This window comes from Geotrypetes seraphini, chromosome 6, assembly GCF_902459505.1.
Source record: "Geotrypetes seraphini chromosome 6, aGeoSer1.1, whole genome shotgun sequence".
In the NCBI taxonomy this organism is placed as follows: Eukaryota; Metazoa; Chordata; class Amphibia; order Gymnophiona; family Dermophiidae; genus Geotrypetes; species Geotrypetes seraphini.
The window spans coordinates 135219398-135237774 of record NC_047089.1 but is presented as its reverse complement, the minus strand read 5'-3'; the positions used below and the strand labels follow the sequence as shown (position 1 = coordinate 135237774).

The window sequence follows — 18377 nt, the reverse complement described above, 5'->3', positions numbered from 1 at the left end:
AACTTCCATTAACCACCACCCTCTGGCGTCTGTCCGACAGCCAGTTTCTGACCCAGTTCACCACTTTGGGTCCTAACTTCAGCCCTTCAAGTTTGTTCAACAGCCTCCTATGAGGAACTGTATCAAAGGCTTTGCTGAAATCCAAGTAAATTACATCTAGCATATGTCCTCGATCCAGCTCTCTGGTTACCCAATCAAAAAATTCAATCAGGTTCGTTTGGCACGATTTACCTTTTGTAAAGCCATGTTGCCTCGGATCCTGTAACCCATTAGATTCAAGGAAATACACTATCCTTTTTTTCAGCAACACTTCCATTATTTTTCCAACAACTGAAGTGAGGCTCACCGGCCTGTAGTTTCCTGCTTCATCCCTGTGACCACTTTTATGAATAGGGACCACATCCGCTCTCCTCCAATCCCCAGGAATCACTCCTGTCTCCAGAGATTTGTTGAACAAGTCTTTAATAGGACTCGCCAGAACCTCTCTGAGCTCCCTTAGTATCCTGGGATAGATCCCGTCTGGTCCCATCGCTTTGTCCACCTTCAGTTTTTCAAGTTGCTCATAAACACCCTCCTCCGTGAACGGCGCAGAATCTACTCCATTTTCTCGTGTAACTTTGCCAGACAATCTCGGTCCTTCTCCAGGATTTTCTTCTGTGAACACAGAACAGAAGTATTTGTTTAGCACATTTGCTTTCTCCTCATCACTCTCCACATATTTGTTCCCAGCATCTTTTAGCCTAGCAATTTCATTTTTTATCTTCCTCCTTTCACTAATATATCTGAAAAAATTTGTATCTCCCTGTTTTACATTTTTAGCCATTTGTTCTTCCGCCTGTGCCTTCGCCAAACGTATCTCTCTCTTGGCTTCTTTCAGTTTCACCCTGTAGTCCTTTCTGCTCTCCTCTTCTTGGGTTTTTTTATATTTCATGAACGCCAACTCTTTCGCCTTTATTTTCTCAGCCACTAGGTTGGAGAACCATATCGGCTTCCTTTTTCTCTTGTTTTTATTGATTTTCTTCACATAAAGGTCCGTAGCCATTTTTATCACTCCTTTCAGCTTAGACCACTGTCTTTCCACTTCTCTTATGTCCTCCCATCCTAACAGCTCTTTCTTCAGGTACTTTCCCATTGCATTAAAGTCCGTACGTTTGAAATCTAGGACTTTAAGTATCGTGCGGCCGCTCTCCACTTTAGCCGTTATATCAAACCAAACCGTTTGATGATCGCTACTACCCAGGTGAGCACCCACTCGAACATTAGAGATACTCTCTCCATTTGTGAGGACCAGATCCAATATCGCTTTTTCCCTTGTAGGTTCCGTCACCATTTGTCTGAGCAGAGCCTCTTGAAAGGCATCCACAATCTCCCTACTTCTTTCCGATTCCGCAGACGGAACATTCCAGTCCGCATCCGGCAGGTTGAAATCTCCCAACAGCAGAACCTCCTCTTTCCTTCCAAACTTTTGGATATCCACAATCAGATCCTTATCAATTTGCTGCGATTGAGTCAGAGGTCTGTAGACTACACCCACGTAGATAGAAGTTCCATCTTCTCTTTTCAGAGCAATCCATATCGCTTCTTCCTCTCCCCAGGTCCCTTGCATTTCGGTCGCTTGGATATTGATCTTTACATAGAGAGCTACTTCTCCACCTTTATGACCATCTCTGTCCTTCCTAAAAAGATTATATCCCGGTATGTTTGCATCCCATCCATGTGATTCACTGAACCATGTCTCTGTGATAGCAACAATATCTAGATCTGCCTCTAATATCAGGGCTTGCAGATCATGAACTTTGTTGCTTAGACTGCGAGCATTTGTGGTCATCGCTTTCCAGCTATTTTTCAGCGATAATCTCCTCTTTTGTATGGATTTTTGTGTCGTTTCACTTTCCGTTGCAATACTAAGAAATGAGTTGCTGATATTGCTTATGTTGCAGCCTTTACTACTATCACATCTTTTCTTTTGCCGGGGGTAGTCTCTATAATTGTCCTTCGTACATACACCACCCCCACCTTCTAGTTTAAATGCCTAGAAAAATATTGTCTAAATTTCTCTGCAAGGTTTCTTTTTCCTGCTGTAGTAATATGTAGCCCATCAGTGCAATATAGCTTCTTGTCCTTCCATGTATTTCCCCATCCTCCTATGTACCTGAAGCCTTCTTGATGACACCAGGCTCTGAGCCATCTATTAAAGTCCTCTGTGTTTTTCACTCTTTGCTCTCCTTTTCCATATGCAGGCAGTATTTCAGAAAAAGCTAAAGTCTTTACAAAAGGTTTCACGCCCTCACCAAGCTCCCGAAAAGCTTTCTGTGCTGCAAGTGTGGAGTTGTTGGCCAGGTCATTTGTTCCCAGATGGATAACAACATCAGTGTTAAAATCCTTAGTTTCTTCCTTAATTATAGTCAGTATTTGCCTGGAACTCCTGGTAGCTGAGGATCCTGGAAGACATTTCACTATTTTGGTCTCCTCGCCTTGTGTTCCAAGGTTAATGCCTCTGATGATGGAATCCCCCAACAGTAATAGTTTTCTGTTTTTGGCTTTTTTATTTGTACTTAGGGTGCGCTTGTTCTCTTGAGTTACCTTCATTGGTTCCAGTCCCACCTCCCTTCTGTTTTCCTGAGTATCGCAATGCACTAGTGGAGCGAAGGAATTCTGTAGAGGTAATATTAGTGAAGGTGGATGTTTCTGTGTTACATGTCGCAGTCTTCCTGAGCCTACTGTGACCCATTTATTCCTGGGCTGTTTTATTCTTTGAGGTAGAGGTGGTAAGTTGGTATGATTTTGTGGAGTGATGGAAGCTGCTTTAATTGTATTCAATTCCTGTTTAAGTTTGCAGAGCTCCTCCTTAATACTGGCAAGTTGAAGACAGATGGGGCAAGCCTTAAGCCTCCAAATAGTATGTCTTGGAATTAAAGCACCACAGTGATTGCATAGAATAAAGGTCATCTTGATTGGTTGTGAAGTGACTTGATTTGAGTAGTCCTGATTATATGGGTCTCTATATATGAATAGTGGTCCCTGTGGTTGGTGGGACTATAAGTAAGACTACTAGTAAGGCAGAAATATAGGCTCTATACCACCTAAACAATACTGCAGGTTCTATCAGTGCTACCCTAAAACACAGGATTTATAACAGGATTTTCCCTACTTTAGTCACCCTGAGCCACAGGCACCAGAAATATAGGCTCTATACCACCTAAAACACAGTATTTTAAACAAAAATGCAGGAAGAGGAAATAAGATTTAACAGAGGAAAGAGAAGGATTTATTTTTTGTGCTTTTTTATATTTTTTTAGTAAGAAACAGGGAGGAGAAGAGAAATTAAGCAGATATAATGCTGAAAACCAGTCAAAAGAGCAGAATATGAAATGCTGAGTAACTTAGCTTTTAGATGTTTACAGGGCAGCCTTGTTCACAGCAATGTCCCAAAGATAATGCAATTAACCTTAGAAGTAAAACAGAGCCCCTCCCTTCTCCACCTAATCAGACACAATGGCTAAAAACTAGTGAGTCAGAAATATAGGCTCTATACCACCTAAAACACAGTATTTTAAACAAAAATGCAGGTTCTATCAGTGCTACCCTAAAACACAGGATTTATAACAGATTTTCCCTACTTTAGTCACCCTGAGCCACAGGCACCAGAAATATAGGCTCTATACCACCTAAAACACAGTATTTTAAACAAAACTGCAGGTTCTATCAGTGCTACCCTAAAACACAGGATTTATAACAGATTTTCCCTACTTTAGTCACCCTGAGCCACAGGCACCAGAAATATAGGCTCTATACCACCTAAAACACAGTATTTTAAACCAGTAACACTTAAAAGGGAAACACAAAACATAGAGACTCCAAAAACGAACCGGAAACCTGAGGAGGATGTAAAGTTGCAAGCATCCTGAAAAATGTTCACAGCCCCCTAACCTGACATTATAGCAGCTTCCCCCTCATGAGAAAGTCTGAAGAGTCATTGGAAGAAATCAAGATCCCCTCAGAATGAAGTGCAGGAGGTCAGGGAACGGCAGGATGAGAACTGTAGGATCTGTAAGAAGAAAGAAATTCTCCTAGGAAAAATCAAGTTTCGCAATGTAAAGAGGAGTATACTGAAACCATGAAAACAGTACTAACTCCATGCAACGTGAGCGAAATACGTTATGTCCTTTAAAATGAATACGTATTAGACGCAATCAAGATGCTACATCTACCGCCCCATGGAAAACAACAGAACATAAGAACATAAGCACTGCCTCCGCTGGGTCAGACCCAAGGTCCATCGCACCCAGCAGTCCGCTCACGCAGCGGCCCAACAGGTCCAGGATCTTCTATCTTTACTCTTCTATCCCCTTTTCCAGCAGGAAATTGTACAATCCTTTCTTGAACCCCAGTACTGTACTCTGCCCTATTACGTCCTCTGGAAGCGCATTCCAGGTGTCTACCACACGTTGGGTAAAGAAGAACTTCCTAGCATTTGTTTTGAATCTGTCCCCTTTCAACCTCTCCGAATGCCCTCTTGTTCTTTTATTTTTCAAAAGTTTGAAGAATCTCTCCCTCTCTACTCTCTCTATGCCCTTCAAGATCTTGTAAGTCTCTATCATATCCCCTCTAAGTCTCCTCTTCTCCAGAGAAAAGAGTCCCAGTTTCTCCAATCTCTCAGCGTATGAAAGATTTTCCATCCCTTTTATCAGACATGTCACTCTCCTCTGAACCCTCTCTAGTAACGCCATGTTTTTCTTAAGGTATAGCGACCAATATTGGACGCAGTACTCCAGATGCGGGCGCACCATCGCCCGATACAATGGCAGAATAACTTCTTTCGTTCTGGTAGTGATGCCCTTCTTGATTATACCTAGCATTCTATTCGCTCTCTTAGCGGCCGCTGCGCACTGTGCCGTCGGCTTCATTGTCATGTCCACCATTACCCCCAAGTCCCTTTCTTATGTACTCTCTTTCACTAACATCCCTCCCATCGTATAGTTGTACCTCGGGTTTCTGCTTCCCACATGTAATACTTTACATTTCTCAACATTGAACTTCATCTGCCATCTCGTCGCCCATTCTCCTAGTTTGTTGAAGTCCCTTTGCAATTCTTCGCAGTCCTCTTTAGTCCGAGCTCCACTAAATAGTTTGGTGTCATCCGCAAATTTTATTATCTCACACTTTGTCCCTGATTCTAGATCATTTATGAATATATTAAGTAGTAGCGGCCCGAGCACCGAGCCCTGGGGGACCCCACTCGTTACCCTCCTCCAGTCCGAGTAGTGGCCCTTCACTCCTACCCTCTGTTTCCTACCCGCCAACCAGTTTCTGATCCATCTATATACTTCTCCTTCCACCCCATGATTCTTCAGTTTCCGGAGTTGGCGTTCATGGGGCACCGTGTCAAAGGCTTTTTGGAAATCTAGATATATGATGTCTATGGGGTCTCCTTTGTCCATCCATTTGTTAATTCCTTCGAAGAAGTGCAATAAGTTCGTTAGGCACGATCTCCCCTTGCAGAAACCATGTTGGCTGGTTACCAGAAGTTCGTTTCTTTCAAAATGTTCATCGATGTTTTCTTTTATCAGTGCTTCCGCCATCTTCCCCGGAACAGAAGTCAGACTCACCGGTCTGTAGTTTCCCGGGACACTTCTTGATCCCTTTTTAAAAATGGGCTTAACGTTGGCTATCTTCCACTCCTCCGGGATCATGCCTGTTTTCAGGGATAGATTGTAAATTTGCTGCAGTAGTTCCACTATTTCCTCCTTTAGTTCCTTCAAAACCCTTGGATGGATTCCATCCGGACCCAGGGATTTGTCAGTTTTTAATTTTTCTATCTGCCTGCGTACAGCATCCTAACAGGTAACAGACAAAGCTTACATCGCTAATGAGAGCTTCAGGGATGAGACTAACAGCCACATAGCGCGTGCTCCTCCTCGGGTTTGATAGAATAGGTGACTGGCTCCTGGTTAGAAGGAGCTGTATAACCCTTCCTGTCTGGTCGGGGGGTCTGTCTAGCATGTGCCATGAGAAAATGGCAACAGGAGAAACCAGCGTGATAAACATGGAAATCTGAAGTCCAGGCCCCCTCAGAAATAGAGAAGAGAGTCCTGGCCGTAGGTAGATGCGAAGTCTCATTATGCTCATAGAGACAGCCCGAACTTGGAAACTGTTTGTACTACCTTTAGGCATATATATCCTAAGCCACTACTAGGCACATGCAGCACAGCACAGAGGCCCAAATAAGAAGGACAGTTACCAACAGACAAAGGCTCAATCTGCAGGAACCCCAGGAGAGACAATGAGATACCCGTGTGAAATAGAAGGCACTATCTTACTGCTGATCTCACTGTGCCGTGATTTGCCATATGTCGACCCAGTCCGGAGACAAACCAAGACTGGGTGACCTAGCACAGGTCAGAGACTCTCTGGTAATCCCCTTGAGTGCCAACCCCAGAGTCCGATTAAACTAGCAGCTTTCTTCAAGTGAATACAGCAGGAACACAGACAGACATATAAATCTGCCCAAGCTTGTCCCAAAGCTGGTGAAACATGTACAACTTGTCTGAACCTGAAAGGAGAGAAGCCGCAGCATACCCTGACCAAAGTCAGCTGGAAATAAACTACCAGAACGCTAATGTAGCTCTCCCGCCATTGCCAGAGACCCAAGCGCGCGCCTGATTCTCGCCGACACGTGGCCGCTGTATCAACGCTCCTAGAAACATAGTCAGATTCAAGCCCTGCAAAATTTACCCTGCCATGGCCTGCATAGAAAGAAAATCAGACTCGGGGAATAACTAGAAGAACGATGTGGTGCTTCCCACAGCGCCGGAAAAAAACATGTCCCATCTCATACGCGCTGCTATAAACTGGCACCTGCACAATCAGCTGCACATGGCCGTGACAAACACCGATGAAAGAGAGCCTCGGAATAAACAGGACTACTACTGCTGCACTGAAACCCAACGAGGAGAACAAGTGCAAGCATGAAATCGCACTGCTACTGCCGCACTGTAACCAACAAGGAAACCAAGCGCATGCATGCAAAGGGCAGGAAAGTCCCGGCTCCCTCAATGGATTTCTAGTCATAAAATTTAGCTTCAATAAAATATCCATTCTTTAAACGTACGTTGACCGAACCCACAGTACTAAGACTCCCAAACAGAACCTGAAGTTCAAACAACAGTAAAAAAACACATACATACTCACAACCTTGTTGTTAGGGCCGGTTGAAGCCAGTAAGAGCTGGTTGTGCAGCACTAACAGGGCAGAATGTAGCAACTGTGGTCTCCCTTTTTTTTTTTAAACAGAGAAGGAAAGAAGAAAAAAATCGAGACCCAGTCAGACCCTCTAGCAATGGAGGGAGGGTGAGGCAGGGACCTGGGGTGGCCCAGGTGTAACCCCTAAAGCTGGCACCGTTCAGCCGGACACCCCTGCTTCACTGAAGAGAAACCTCAACAGGAGAAATAGAATGTCAGTCTCACTGAAGAGAAACCTCAAAAGGAGAAAATAATTTCCCAGTCACAGCCAGAATTCAGGAGCTAGTTGAATAGCGACCATCACCTGCTGGGAAATAGAGCAAACTGAAGATACAGGAGGAGTGCCAGCCAATAGGACCACCTGTTAATCAGTTTCTCTATCTCCGCCTGCTGGTAGATGTGTGCTATCCCATTGGTCTCTGGATTCATCTGCTGCTGTTGCTAAGGAAGGGAACTTTTCCCCATTATTTACTCTTTCTTTTAACTCTCAACAACCCCTTTCATCTAGAGCAGGGATCTCAAAGTCCCTCCTCGAAGGCCGCAATCCAGTTGGGTTTTCAGGATTTCCCCAATGAATATGCATTTAAAGCAGTGCATGCAAATAGATCGCATGCATATTCATTGGGGAAATCCTGAAAACCCGACTGGATTGCGGCCCTCAAGGAGGGACTTTGAGATCCCTGATCTAGAGGAATACACAAATTCAAATTAGTATTCCCTTCTATTAGGGGTATACAAACCTTAAGTAGGCTTTCTTAATCTATGGCATTTGCTTTGGTAAAAATCTGGAACGATCTTCCTTCTTTGACACTTGAACTTCTCTCTTCTTTGACACTTTTTAGAAAAACTTTGAAGATGTATCTTTTTAAGAAATTTTTATCTGATAAATAAGGGACTGTAACAGATGAATCTTTATCCTATCATTGTCTCCTTTGCCTCATTGGTTAATTCTGTTAACCAGATTGAGTCCCTTCCTAGGAATGACCCGGTATATAAGACCAAGGATTGGACTGGATTGGATTTTGCGTAGTTACCAGGCACAGTTACTCCCCCTTTCACCAGTGTACTGAGCACAAATAGCATGCATATAATTTGCATGCTATTTGTTCTGAGCATCACTGGAAAAATGAAACTCGCTCCCAACCCAGTGTTTTCCACTGGGTTGCCAGAGCATTGTGCATCTGGCCCTAACTGGCTTAGGGGAGGGTCACTGTTTGATGGAGCATGGTGAGGGGTTACAGATACTAACTGGTTCGCTATGATAGAGGCTTAAGGGATGGCTGACCGACACGTTGGATGGTGAGGGCTGAGCTGCAGTGGGGGCAGAGTAGGGGGTTAGGTAATAGGGATGGCTAATTAAAAGGGAAGAGACACTGGTAAGGAGAACAACTAAATGAACAGTAGAGAAAGACCATAAGCGTGGGTGATGACTGGTTAGAGAAAGGCTTGCTGGCTGTGAGTTTTGCCCAGTGGTCTGCAGGAGTGTATTAAGGGCCTGTTTTACTAATTTATTTTCCCTTGGAAAAGGAATATGAAGAGAGACTGTGAATCAAGCCCTACAAAAATTGGAACCATCTCTACCCCCGCATCCTCTGCCCCTTAATTTCACCAGAGCATTGGAGAAGAAATGGGGCAGGTCTCAGCTCCTGGGTCCTAAGTTCTGGTCTGGCTCCTCAATTCAAATGAAACATTTATTAAGGCTTATAATATACAATACCTGTGAAAGTTTGGCCACATGAGCACTTTGCTCTGCTTCCAGATGGCATTTGGTGAGTAGCAATTCTTCTTTCAACTTGTTGATCTCACTCTGTAGTTTGTCTGACTGCAACACCTTCTGTTTTTCTTTTTTTATGAGGAAATATTAATTAGTAAAATATTAAAAGTTCATTTTTGAAAAAGTAGCAATTACACTTTTCAAATGTGCTTTATCATTGAATACGACCAGTCACTTTTCTTGCTATTCAAAGCCTCTAGGAAGCTGTAAGTATTAAAGCTAGGGTTCAACTTGCCACAAAAGGGCAAAACTTTAATCAAATATTGTTTATTTTGTATTTAGAAAGGTTTTTGCTACTCATTTCAAGCTTATCTTCTCTTACTGAATCAGCAGAGCTGTGTTTTTGTTTTTTTAATGTTCTTTTTATTCTTTATTCTGCATCATATCTCCCCTGTCCCTCCTCTCCTCTAGAGCAGAGTTTCTCAACACGCAGTACGGGAACCCTTAGGGGTATGCGAGCCACTTCTTGGGGGTACGTGGTACTGTGCGGGTCTCCCACCCCCCTTCCTCTTTAATGGCCGCTGCCACTGGGGATCCTATGCCTTCCTTCTTGCCTGCCCCCCTCTGCCAAAGCCGACGCCGGGGATCCCATGCCCTCCTTCCTATATTCCCCCTTCTGGGTTAGTGGGGGATCCCAGTTACCTGCTTCAAGGCTATCCAGCTGGGCTGCTCCTTTATGCCTTCAGCCGCACAAGCATGTGGGCAGCAGCTCTTACACGCTGCACGTGGCTGACTGAGAAGCCTTCTCTCTGACGTTAGAGCTGACGTCAGAGGGAAGGCTTGTGGGTCAGCTACGTGCAGCGTGTAAGAACCATTGCCTGTGTCCCTGTGCGGCTGAAGGCAGGAAGGAGCAGCCCAGCTGGATGGTCCTGAAGGGAGCGAGTGCGGCCCTGGAGCAAGCAAGTAAGGGAGAGAGGGGATATGATTGTGGGACAAAGGGAGAAAGGAGGGGGTGGGGGAAGGAGAACGTTTGGGACAAAGGCTGGAAGGCAGAGAGGGGGGCACGAACTCAGGCACAGAAGGGATGGAGGAAGGGGGCACTAATTTGGGACATAGGAGGGAGGGAGGGAATAGTGTGTGAGTGAGAGGGAAAGAGATAGTGTACGTGGGGAAAGGAAGAAAGAGGAAAATTGGGCATAGAGAGAGAAAAGTGAGGTAGAGATGCATGGGGAATAGAAGGATGAGAGGGAGAAATGTTGAATATGGTGGTGGAGAGGGATCAGAGGGACAGAATGAAGGGGATACAAAGGGGAGGAATGTTGGACATAGTGATGGAGGGAGAGATGTGGCATTGTGCTTGAGAGAGGTGATAGAAGGAGAAATGGGCAATGGTTGGGGGCAATGGTGAAAAATACTGCACATGATCCAGGGAATAGGAGAGGGAGAAATGTTGGATGTGGCAGTAGAGGGTGGGGGGGAAGATGCACCCTGGATCTCTCTCTCTCTCTCTCCACGCCCTTTGCAGAAAGAGATGGAATGAGAGAAAGATAGATGGACAGTGAGAGAGAAAGGGAGACATGTTGCCAGTAGGGGTGGAGAAGAGAGGAAGAAAAGTTGGACTCATGGAGAGACAGAGAGAGATGTTGGTTGGAGAAGGGAATGAGGTCCAGAGGAGAGCAAGTTTGCAGGAGGCAGACAAAAAGAAATAATGGATGCAGAGTCAAAAGGAAATGCAACCAGAGACTCATGAAATCACCAGACAGCAAAGGTGGAAAAATGATTTTATTTTCAATAAAGTGGTCAAAATATGTCAGTTTTCAGAATTGATATCTGCTGTCTATATTTTGTACTATATTTGTCTATTTTTCTATAGTTGTTACTGAGGTGACATTGAATATTTAAAGTCATCTGCCTTGACCTATTTGAAAAAAAAACCCCAAAATATAAAATGATAATTAACATTTTCAATGCATACAGTGTGCTTTGTGTTTTTTTAATTTTGTGGTTACCATTATGTATTAATAAGATTAAATTATGTGTATATGAAAAATGAATGGAAGAAATTGCATTACAATTAGTACTACTATTATTATTGGGGTGGGGTCTGAAGCGGAGCTTGGGCAGGGGTACTCAGTTAATATTTGTTAGACTTAGGGGGTACTTGGCTTGAATTAGTTGAGAAACACTGCTCTAGAATATACTGTACATGTTTAGGTATTCCAGTCTGTTCTCGTTCTTGTTTTGATTCAAAACCCTTACTATTTTCGTCACCTTCCTCTGGACCACTTCAAGTCTTTTTATATCCTTTGCCAGATAAGGCATCCGAAACTGAACACAATACTCCAAGTGTGGCCTCACCAATGACCTATGTCCTCAAAAATGGATTTCCTGTCCTATTAACCCTCTTTCTTCCTCCCCTCTTAAAGTCAATCAATTTGTACCTTTGCTTAATCTTTGTAAACCGCATAGAACTTCACGGTATTGCGGTATATAAGCTGTTATTATTATTATTAACACCTCCCTTCTTCTGCTGGTTAATCCTCTTTCTATACAGCCTAGCATCCTTCTGGCTACAACCACCGCCATATCACACTGATTAGATGCCTTTAGCTCCTCAGACACAATCACCCCAAGGTCCCTCTCTCCGTCTGTACTTATCAGCCTCTTACCTCCCAGCACATAAGGTTCCCTCGGATTTCTAACCCCCAAAGACACAATGTATCAAAATTTACCTGCAATCTCCTTCACTCCCAACTTTTATATCACAAATGGGCCCTTTTACTAAAGCTTAGCTCATGCTAATGAAATCAGTATGCAATAAATGCGGTGGGGATCATAATCGAATCAGAAATGCATCTAAAAACCCGCCCAAATTGGCACTCGGATGACCTAAAAGACAGGTCGTCCAAGTGCCGATAATCAAAACAGGTTTTTAGACGTATCCAGAGACTTTTTAGGCTTCTGAATTCCGACTTGCACCCAGAGCTAAAGGAAAAATTGTATTCTTACCTGTTAATTTTCTTTCCTTTAGATCAGTGTCTCTCAAACTTTCTCGAGTTGGGGCACACTAAAGGTAGTGGCCACAGTTTGAGGCACCCAGAAGTGTGCAGACATCACCGTGATGACATACATCATCACGTCGACGTCCGCACATGTGCAGAGGCCCTCCAGATGGGCCCTGAGATGCCAGTAGGGGGTGCCAGCAGGGAAGAGGGCCAGAGAGAAGAAGAGGCACTGGCGCCATTGCCTACTACTTCACTGATTGCCTACTACTTCAAAATAAGTACCCCCTAAGTCTAACATATATCAACTGAGTACCTCAACTACAGACATCCATAGGCCCACCCAAGCTCTGACCCAGATCCCATCCCCTTTACTAATTGTAATGCAATTTTTTCCATTAATTTTTCATATACACACAATATACACAGCAGATAAAAATTCTCAAAACTGACACATTTCAATCACTATATTGAAAATGAAATCATTTTACCTACCAGCGATCCTCTGTAGGCTGCTGTAATTAGCTTTAAAGATGAGACAAGGAGGCCAGAGGACGCTAGAGAGAAGGAGGAAACATGCAGGCCTTCAGTGAATCGGGCAGCGCTGGTGCTGTACCACTTAGGGAAGTCAGTTGGCATGCGCCTCTCTTCCTCCTCAGTGTGCTGTGGCACACTTGGAATCTCAGGAGGCACACTAGTGTGCCTCGGCACACAGTTTGAGATACACTGCTTTAGACGCAGCAGATGAATCCAGTGACTAGTGGGATAGCACACATCTACCAGCAGGTGGAGATATAGAAACTGATTTACACGTGCTCTTCTTGGATGGAACTTCTCCTGTTCACTCAGTATCACTCCTTGCCCAAGCATCCGAAAACAGAAATATCACCAGTATGAAGAAAAACTTCTTTCCCAAAACAAGTACAAAATTGAACTATACAGAATGCAACTACTAACCATAACACCAACCGAAAACCAACCTCAAATATACAGAAAAAGGTGGGGCTCTGAATTCATCTGCTGCGCCTAAAGAAAAGAAAATTAACAGGTAAGAACATAATTTTTCCTTCCTTAGCAACAGCAGCAGATGAATCCAGAGACTAGTGGGATGTAGCAAAGCAATCCTCAATCAGGGTGGGAACCAAACGCCGCCTCCGCAATAACCGAAGCGCCAAAAGCAGCCTCTGCCTGAGCCGCCACATCCAAGTGATAATGCTTAGAAAACATATTCCTGGAAGACCAAGAAGTTGCCCAACAAATCTCCTCCAAGGCCAGCCCCCTAGACTCAGCCCATGAAGTAGGCTTCGCTCGAGTCAAATAATAATAATAATTTTATTCTTATATACCGCCAAAGCCATGATAGTTCGAGGCGGTTTACAACAAGAAGTGCTGGACAATCAGCGAAGTGGTCACCATATAAAGTCATCAAATACAAGCCATGATAGTTCAAGGCAGTTTACATCAAGAGGTGCTGGATAATCAGCGAAGTGGTCACCATATAAAGTCATCGAATACAAGCTTACAGAATGGAAGAAGTGATAAACTATAAAATTCTTAGGTTACAAATCGATTAAACAAATTCGTTTTTACCAATTTTCTAAAATTGAAGTAGGATGAGGAATGCGGGATAATGTTGCCCAGCCAATCGTTTCATTTACCTGCCTGGAAGGTGAGAGTTCTGTCCAGGAATCTTTTGTAGTGGCAGGCCTTTATTGTCGGATAGGTGAATAGATAAATTCTATGTGTGGGTCTAATAGAACTATCCAGAATAAATTGAGAAATCAAGTACGTGGGGGCCAGACCAAATATTGATTTAAAACAAAGACAAAAAAATTTAAACAATACTCGTGATTCCAGGGGCAGCCAGTGAAGTTTTTGATAATAAGGGCTTATGTGTTCCCATTTCTTCAACCCAAAAATCAGTCGAACTGCCGAATTTTGAATAACTCGGAGTCTTTGAAGGGATTTTTTGAAGGATCCCAAGTAAATGATGTTGCAATAATCGAGCATGCTTAAGATGGAAGATTGAACCAATAAGCACAATGATGCTGCATCAAAGTATTTTCTGATGGTTCTGAGTTTCCATAGTATCGAGAAGCATTTTCTAACCAATAAATCTATGTGAACATTTAGAGTAAGGTGACGGTCCAGAATCACTCCCAGAATTTTTATGGAATAGTCAATAGGGAAGACCTGACCATTCAAGAAAATCGATGAGTCTTTAATTTTATCATTCGGGCTTGCCAAGAAAAATTTGGTTTTGTCTGAGTTGAGTTTCAATTTGAATTCGGTCATCCATAATTCAATTTGCTTTAATATGGATGATAGTTGATTCTTTGTCTCAGAGGACAGGGTATAAGGGGAATAACTATAGTGATATCATCTGCGTAGATGTAAAATTTAACTTTTAAGCTTTTGTAGTAAGTTCCCCAATGAGCCTGAGCCACCAAATCCAAGCGATAATGCCTATAAAACGTATTCCAAAAGACTAAGAAGCTGCCCGACAAATTTCCTCCAAGGCCAGCCCCCTGAGAAACAATGGGAGAGAAGAGAGTGCTGTGGTGGCTGTCAGCATAGCTATTGCTAGCATTTTTAGTTGGCATAACTAATGTCAGCAAAGGCCTATGGGAAATTATCTGACTCTGGATGCAGAATTCTGTGCTCCTGCACAGAATTCACATACTGTTATGCCTCAGCATATTACTGACATGTTCAGAACATATTCAGATATGAATCCTCAAGTCTGCTTACCTGACATCCTGACCTCCAAAGAACAGTAAGACCAAATGGTCTCTGCAATAACCTTGCTTATTTGAGATCCTGACTTCCTTTGTCTAAGTGTCAACTGGATAGCATCAAAGAGACAATAAACTGCAACACCTCCTTGCGTATTTGAGATCCTGACCTCTTTAATCTCCACAGGACAGTAAGACCAGATGGTCTCTGCAATAACCTTGCTTATTTGAGATCCTGACTTCCTTTATTTGAGTGACAACTGGATAGCATCAAAGAGACAATAAACTGCAACACCTCCTTGCGTCCTGACCTCTTTGATCTCCACAGGAGCTAACATCCTGACCTCATTGATCTTCAAAGGACAGTAAAACCAGATGATCATCAGTAAAGACAGATGGGAAACTACATCAAAAAACAAAGGACAGTGACAAGTATCTGCTATCTTGACCTCTTTTGACCTGGGTGTTGTCAAAACAGATAACAAAAGAACAGAACCGGCTGTCTTACTAAGAGGGCAGCAGTTTTTCTCTATAAAAGAGAAAAACTCAGCCCATAGAATTTGAACCCAGTTTCGTTGCAACAAAGGGACAGCCCGGTTCGGTTCTCCTCTCCTATCAATCGCTTTGGGTTCCAGATTGTGAGGGATAGTGATGTCCGGAAATACGGTGATGTTATTCTATTTTAATATTTATCTATGCATGTAATAAAGTGTTATTGTTTAAGCTTTATATTGTCTGGGTGCCTTTCTGAGGGTTACTGATCATCCCATTGGGCAGAAATAAGTGGCGGAACACATACATTAATCATTCAGCCAGACTGGATTGTTTATCAAGAAGATAGGCTGCTTGAATGGGACAAAGAAGCCAGAGACTAATCCCATCTACCATGCCTGCAAGTATCACACCCTCCTTATCAATTAAATTAACCATTGTTTCAGTTTACAAATTCTAAACAGAAAGATACTGGGACATACAATAGTTTCTATACACAGAATAAGATTCCAAGCTATAAAAGCCTCCTTTCTGCAACACATCGGCAGCTCTCTCTTTCTCTGTCTATCCTTCTCTTTATCTATGGAACACGAAGCTTGGACCATCACCCCATCCCCCTTTTCTCTCTCTCTGCCTTTCCCTGGAACTTCAGGCTTCTATGTCTCTCTTTTCCTCTGAACTCTGTAAGGCAGGGAAATTGCTTTGCTCTCTCATTAATTGTAATGCTTAATTGTAATGCTTATAAATATTGCTTTTCTGTAAGCCTATTTCTATAATATATTCTTTATGCAATCACCTCTGGCTGTGCATATTATTTGATTCTACTTCCTGGTGAATCTACAGTGAGGGAACTGAACCTGGGACCTGGCGTATGTAAGGGCGCCGCTCTGAGTCTGACTTCTTTCCCTTATCCTGCGTCTCCAAAAGTGAGTCCACAGGTAAGTGAAAGGAGTCTGGCTGGGCTGTGAAGGCCTGAGTCATCTTGGCATTCGGACACAGAGAGTCAGGACATCCCTATGGACTAGCACTGTTGTTCCTAGCTGTTAAATCACTTTTTACTCTGTCCAATTCTATCTGCATTGTGTGACAATCCTGTTCCCATTTCATTTTCTCTTTTTCTAATTTTTCCTTGTGGTCTCTGAGTTCATGGAAGGGAATGTAAGTGGAGGAATTTCTGTAACTACCTCTGCCATGCCCTCTATTTCCTGTGTGTGGTGTTTTCTTGTATTGGGGTGCTCCCTCAGCACGCCACCTTCTAGCTTCTGATACTGAAATAATTTGAGCTGGCTGGGTCTTCCACACAGAACCAATCCTGAGCAGTAAAGTGTCAAAAGGCATAGTTTTAGGGTCGTCCGAGAACAACAGAAAGTGTTTAGTAATCTCAGGAGATAATAATTCTAATAGGAATTCTTTATGTTCTCTCTGACCATAATCTGAAGAAATGGGCCAATGTTCATGTTCGTTAAGTACCGCGTTGATTACCCACACTCTATATGCAAACTGCTCTGGTGTATCGGTTGGCAGGGGTGAAAGAGTTCTAAGTACTTGCAAAGAGGTGCAGCGAAATAGTTGTTCGATGCCCATCTTTACAAATTGGTATGGATGAACAAGAGATCTAAATTTATAATAATGTGGACTCAGGGCTAGGTGCATAAGCTTATCAAAATCTGCATTGTTCCTTTTGTATTTCCCTAGACCCCAGTGAATCAGTATGTTAGTAGCCCATTTGCACCATTCATTTATGTTAAAAGGCATAGGGCCCACTTTCTCCACTATTCTTTCAATGTCACTATCTTTCATATGTCCCTGCAGTACTACTGTTACTGGAGCTGTGTCACTTATAGGGGTACTATTGGTATTGCTCTGGCCTGGTAATAAATTTTCCTCATCTTCATTTGTCGGTTCTTCTTCCTGTTCTACATCTGTAGCTAGTTTACCTTTTCGCTGGCCTGCTACAAAAACAGTGTTAAACTGACTACATGGATTATATGGTGATGGTGGCACAGGTGCAGAAGGCAGAATCTGTGAGGAGACAGCATTAACCTGTCCCTGTGAGGCACATTTTGACTTTAAATACTTTAATTCTGCCTTGGCCTCTTCTAATTGTTCATTTACAGTTAAAAAGGAATTTGGGTTCTTAGCATGGATATATTAATTTGTGCCTCATCTAAGTCTTTGGACAGCTGATGGCAATGAGTGCTCAAGTCAGTGTTTTCTTGTCTTAGGCTAATAACTCCCCTTAATATTCCTTGAATGAAAAGGCATTTTCTTTTATTTGTTTTCTTTCTAAACTCCTGAGAATGAGAAACCATTTGTTTCTGAATATCGTGCCATGTGTGTTCTGGAAAATTACCCTCATATGGACCCCTTTTCTTGTCAAAATATTTGTGTACAATATCTGTGAGTTCTTGAAAATCAAAAGGGTTCATATTTGAGGCTGCAGAAGTCTGCCTTGGTTCGTGGACCTTGCTCATATATTTATATGGACTTCTAAATGTCCCTGTCTGTGTGTAGCCTTTGAGATTGAAATGATCCCACTGATGAAGGAGGGAGACTTTAGTTAATAGGTAGAAAATCGAGGTAAAGCGTGTTAGGCAAGAGTCATTGGCCTAAATAATACACTTATGCCCACACTTGCCCACACTGGTTACTACCTGAAATTTACAGGCAGAAGTTTAGCAGGAAAAAATATAAGAAGTCGGTTAGAAGAGGAGAGATGCCAGCTGCCAGTTCCAGTCCAGTGTGCCCTTTCACCAGGGCAGAGACTGACAAGAAATAGAATTAAAAGCACAAGGTAAAAAGGTAAAAGTTATTAGTACAGATGTGGCGTGTCTTAATTGAGTGACTGTTTTAATTTTGGACCATGCTTTTCTTCAGAGCAGCTCAAATATTCTTACATGCAACACCCTTTAGCAAGCATATAATAGCAAATCATAAAATGCAAACTGGCACAGGTAAACTACAAAGACTTTTGACAGTAAAATCTCACCAAATATAAAACCCAAAATATTACTGAAACTTTTCACAAGTGTGTCATCCAGTCTAAAACAATTTAAGGGTTCCAGAAGGTCTTTTGATTTCTATCTCACTCTGTCTATCAATCAAAAATACAAAGTCTATTGCTAAGTAAAATCTCACCAAGTATAAAACCCAAAATATTACTGGAACTTTTCACCAGTGTGTCATCCAGTCT

The 18377-nt window shown here is 42.8% G+C and overlaps 1 protein-coding gene across 5 annotated transcripts in view; it reads right to left on the bottom strand.

Moving 5' to 3' along the window:
* The window catches only part of DZIP1 (DAZ interacting zinc finger protein 1), a 585021-nt gene that overhangs the window by 235198 nt on the left and 331446 nt on the right, over window positions 1-18377 (bottom strand). For all 5 annotated transcript variants that reach the window (XM_033947541.1, XM_033947540.1, XM_033947539.1 and 2 more), the window contains one exon: window positions 8959-9083. In XM_033947541.1, the coding sequence (XP_033803432.1) occupies window positions 8959-9083 (125 nt within the window). The remainder of the gene's footprint in view (window positions 1-8958; window positions 9084-18377) is intronic.